Here is a 4,730-nt window from a genome sequence, read left to right on the forward strand (position 1 = left end):
TCTTTCTCAGTTTCTTTTGGGTTGAATTAGGGGAGGGTAGTTTAGACAGTTTATGATATTTGGGGTTTTTGTATCACTTTTGTTTGACCAATGAAAAAAACACATTCAAACAAATTCTGACCTTGATCATCCATGCCATGCCAGGCTGCCACTAACCAAGAATAGTAAATTGATAAAGGGACCTGGACCCTCCCATCTCGAACTGTTGCCGACATTGGTATAGTGAACGTGGATCCCATCGTCATTAATTCGAGAAAATCAAACCAATAAATTTCCTCTTACTTCACCCACCAAATTCCAGCACACGCAGAAAACACAAGAAGAAGAAACCTGAGCTTAACAAACAAAAAATCTGTTTCCATTAATGGATTCCGTTTGTCTTTGATCTCATCATCATCACTATTACCAGGTTAGTCTCCTTAATCGGTAGAAATTTTGATTTTATTCGTTCAATTTGTAATTCGATATGTAGAAATTTTCAATTTGAGGTCTGATTGATTGATTCGGATTTCATCCACATTACAATTTGTTTGTGAATTTATAGTATTTGTTTCAGTTAGGTATCTCAAAATCAAAGGTGTGAAATCTAGGGTTGTTTCTGATGAAATTGTGTTATTTACAACAGATCAGAGAAGTTAACGAGTTCTGGATTCCCTAATAAAAGACATGTGATTGATTAAAACCTTAAGTTTTGTTTTATCAAAATTTTGAGACATTCGATCTACAGATTCACTGAAATCAGGAATTTAGCGTATTTCAGAATGATTTTTTTTTTCAGGGTTTGTTGAGAAAGTTATATGATAAGGGATGACTGTTTTAGGGTGAATGTCGCATAAAAACTTTATTCTGTTATACATTATTAGGAGTAAATTTTGGATTTGTTTTTCATGTACTACTAACTCAAATTAGATTGGGGATTTATGTTTGCTATGAAGCTTGAGAAGTTTTTTTTTTTGAAGCTTGTAAGAGTTTTGTTTCCTTGAGAATTCTATGATGTTTAGGAATCAGTTGTACAATTTAATTAGGATTATCCTTTAACTAAGTCGATATAAGTGGACTAATTCATCTGGGTAGCAGAGAAAAGTTTTTTATAAGATTGTTAGTGTCTTCTTATTATCTATGGTTTACTACTTCATGGCTTTAGATAAGAACTATCAGTTCTTATCAATGTTAAAGTCTTTATGCGGCATTGCCGCTAAAACAGTCATTCCTGATAAATATGTATGCCACCTTGGTGGGGCTGGGGGCCTTAATTGTCGGGGTGAACGGAGAAGTCTAATAGTTGGAGTACCATCTATGGTTGTTGGCTTGCTGAAGAACTAGTTTTTGATAGTATGTTTTCTAAAAGCTTAGCGGTAGTCAATGTTTTGATATCAGTAGATCTGTGCACTTTTTGTTGTTTCTTTACTGTTTAGTGTTTACTGATTGTAAACTCAAGATGCATAGCAGCTGAATATCAACAAAAGATTATAGCCGTGGTAGTTTTCTATTTGGAATGGATACACGATACGGTTTAAGTTTTTTTTTTTTTTTTTTTTTATATCTTTGTGTGGTATGTATACTGCACTGTACAAATATTGACTTATCTGCGTCAGTGATTTTTTCTTGTATACCATGGTGGGAATTGTCAGTTTGTTTATTCAGGTAGCTAACCAAAAATACCTTAATGCATATTACCAAAGGACCTGCCGTTATACACCTGACCTGCACATTATATACAGATGCCTTTATACATTGTGTGATATCGTGTTAACTGTGCATCATCAGTAATTTCAATAACTATGAAAAATGCAGGTCCACTGATAGCGAAATAGAGAGAGAGGGGATGCCGTCGTCATCGTCAACAAATAAGATGGTGAATAACGGTAGCAACGAAGGATCTGATAGAGAAGGATCATCATCGCCGTCGTCGTCATCGTCATCCGAGCAAGAGAAGGCTGCAGAAAAGTTTGAGTATTCTGGCTGGGTATACCATCTTGGTGTTAACACGATTGGTCAAGACTACTGCCATCTTCGTTTTCTTTCCGTTAAGGGCAAATATGTGGAGATGTATAAGCGAGATCCTCATGAGAATCCCGGCATTAAACCCATTAGAAAAGGCGCCGTTGGATACACTCTTATGGTGGAGGAATTAGGTCGTAGGAAGGTCAATAATGGGGAGCTCTATGTTTTACGGCTTTCCAATCGATTAGACGAGAGCAGAAAAGGAGAAATCGCTTGTGCTACAGCTGGTGAAGCTACAAAATGGATGGAAGCATTTGATCATGCTAAGCAACAGGCTGAGTATGAGCTGGCAAAAGGAGGTAGTTGTACGCAGAAAAAGCTTAAAAACATGGAGAATAATGAGCTCAATTTTGAGGGGCATCGACCTAGAATGAGGAGGTATGCGCATGGGTTAAGAAAACTTGTAAGAATCGGAAAAGGTCCTGAGGCACTTCTACGCCAGACCTCAAATCTAGGAGATGAGCATGTCAAGCCAGATGGGTTTTTTAAAGGGGACGTTGGTGATGCTGTTGAGGCCCATCAGTGGAAATGTGTTCACACAGTCAATGGTATTAGAATTTTTGAGGATGTCGCAGATGGAAAGAAACGGAAAAAGGATGTTCTTGTTAAATCTGTTGGTGTTGTGGATGCAAACATGGATACAGTCTTTGAAATGGTTCTTAGCCTTGATCGAAGAAAGAGATATGAGTGGGATATGATGACCAGTGACCTAGAACTGGTTGATTCTTTGAATGGCCACAATGATGTTGTCTATGGGACATATGACCCGAAATACCTCACTCGGTGGCAATCCAAAAGGGATTTTGTTTTCTCAAGGCAGTGGTTCCGAGGGCAGGATGATGGAGCATATACCATTTTACAATTTCCTGCCATCCACAAAAAGAAACCTCCAAGATCTAGCTATCGCAGAACTAACATTACTCCTTCAACATGGGAAATTAAAGCGCTTGACCCTGCATCACCTTCCGATGCTCCAAGATGTCTCGTGACTCTAATGTTGGAGATAAGCTCTAGTGGCTGGCGAAAATGGAAAAAATATCAGCATTCAACATTTGAGAAGACCATTCCGTACGCGTTACTGTGCCAAGTGGCAGGACTTAGAGAATACTTTGAAGCCAATCCATCTCCAACATATGCAAGTTCTACGACTACTGTCCAAACAGAATCATCTGCTTCTTCAGGTTCTTATTCTGAATTTCTAGACGGTGATGAAAGTGATCAGTTTTATGATGCCATCGCTGCTGATGAGACGTCGTCATCTGATGATGAGGATAGTGACGATGATGTAGAGGTCCTCAAGAAGAATGATGGAAAGGTAAAGCTGAAGAATGTTTCATGGGCGATTGCTAGGTTAGCTTTGAAGCGAAATACAGCTCCGAGTTCAGAGAAGGAACTTGATGCCAGCATTTCTCCTGTCAGTGTTAATGCAATTCAGGTTCATGGGTCTCTGCGTGTAGGGAAAGACGATTCAGATGCAGATTGTTGGACTTCTCCTGACGGCCAAGGATTTATGATAAGAGGGCAGACTTACTTAAAAGATTCTTCTAAGATAACGGGGGGGATTCCTCTTTTGAAGCTATTAGCGGTTGATTGGTTCAAGTCTGATACTAAGATTGATAGGATTGCAGCGCATCCTAGATGTCTAGTTCAGTCAGAAGCTGCAAAGAAACTCCCGTTTATCCTTGTCATTAATCTCCAGGTTCCAGCTAAACCAAACTACAGCTTAGTCATGTACTATGCTGCTGACAGGCCGATAAAACAGGATTCTTTGCTGGGCAAATTCGTTGATGGCAGTGACACATTTCGTGATTCAAGATTTAAACTAATTCCAAGTATTAAGGAGGGATACTGGATGGTCAAGCGAGCGGTTGGGACAAAAGCTTGCTTGCTGGGGAAAGCAGTGACGTGTAGATACCTTAGACAAGATAATTTTCTTGAGATCGATGTGGATATTGGCTCGTCATCAGTTGCAAGAAGTATAATCAACTTAGTTCTTGGATATGTTACCAGCCTTGTTGTTGATCTCGCAATTTTAGTTGAGGCCAAAGAAGAAAATGAACTGCCTGAATATATTCTTGGAACAGTACGGCTAAACCGCTTGAAGCCAGAATCTGCTGTTGATTTTGAAGCTTCCTGATTCTGAAGCTGAGGAAGTTCACTCGCTCTCTCTCTCTATCTCCCTGTCATGATATGCTATTTATCTGTAGTAGTTAAGTCACTGTGTTTTACAAATTTTACAAAACTGCTGTTAGGGTTTTTCTATCAAATATATTCATAGATATATTGCAATCTGTTCTGTTTCATCCCACCAATTTAGATGTGTGAAATTTCGTTAAAATCTGCATAAGAAATGCTGTGGCAATCTCCATAACGGTATATATTATTACATGTCCTGAACACTTTGGCCATTAGATTTTACAACTGTCTGTAGTAAATTGTTGTGCAGGTGTTTATGTAAGGATACAGTTAAAACTCCAGAACTTGCAATACTTACCACAGGGAAAATTCCCGTTCGAGAAGAAACCTATTTTGAGGCATACTCAAAATGATTTGAGGCATATTTCGGCTGAAAAGTTATCAACCGAACCTAGGTAAAAACCATAGGTTCGGCTGAAAACTTGGTATGCCTCAAACATTTTGAGAATGCTTCGAAACAGATTTCTTCGAGAAACTTGCAAATCGGAGAAAAAGCAAACAAACTAAACCAGTCCAGAATAACTTGCAAG

At 38.7% G+C, this 4,730-nt stretch overlaps 1 protein-coding gene across 1 annotated transcript; it reads left to right on the plus strand.

Moving 5' to 3' along the window:
- The first annotated feature begins 254 nt into the window (after nucleotides 1-254).
- On the plus strand, nucleotides 255-4,342 carry LOC113327711 (protein ENHANCED DISEASE RESISTANCE 2-like). The gene is made up of 2 exons (XM_026574849.1): nucleotides 255-409; nucleotides 1,795-4,342. Exon 2 carries the CDS (start codon nucleotides 1,826-1,828, stop codon nucleotides 4,139-4,141), a length of 2,316 nt encoding a protein of 771 aa, XP_026430634.1. The 5' UTR covers nucleotides 255-409; nucleotides 1,795-1,825; the 3' UTR covers nucleotides 4,142-4,342.
- Nucleotides 4,343-4,730: the final 388 nt, after the last annotated feature.

This window comes from Papaver somniferum, unplaced genomic scaffold (assembly GCF_003573695.1).
Source record: "Papaver somniferum cultivar HN1 unplaced genomic scaffold, ASM357369v1 unplaced-scaffold_107, whole genome shotgun sequence".
Classification (NCBI taxonomy): Eukaryota; Viridiplantae; Streptophyta; class Magnoliopsida; order Ranunculales; family Papaveraceae; genus Papaver; species Papaver somniferum.

Excerpts from the sequence above, each read along its gene's own strand:
- LOC113327711 (XM_026574849.1), top strand. The coding sequence starts at position 1,826 with ATGCCGTCGTCATCGTCAACAAATAAGATGGTGAATAACGGTAGCAAC.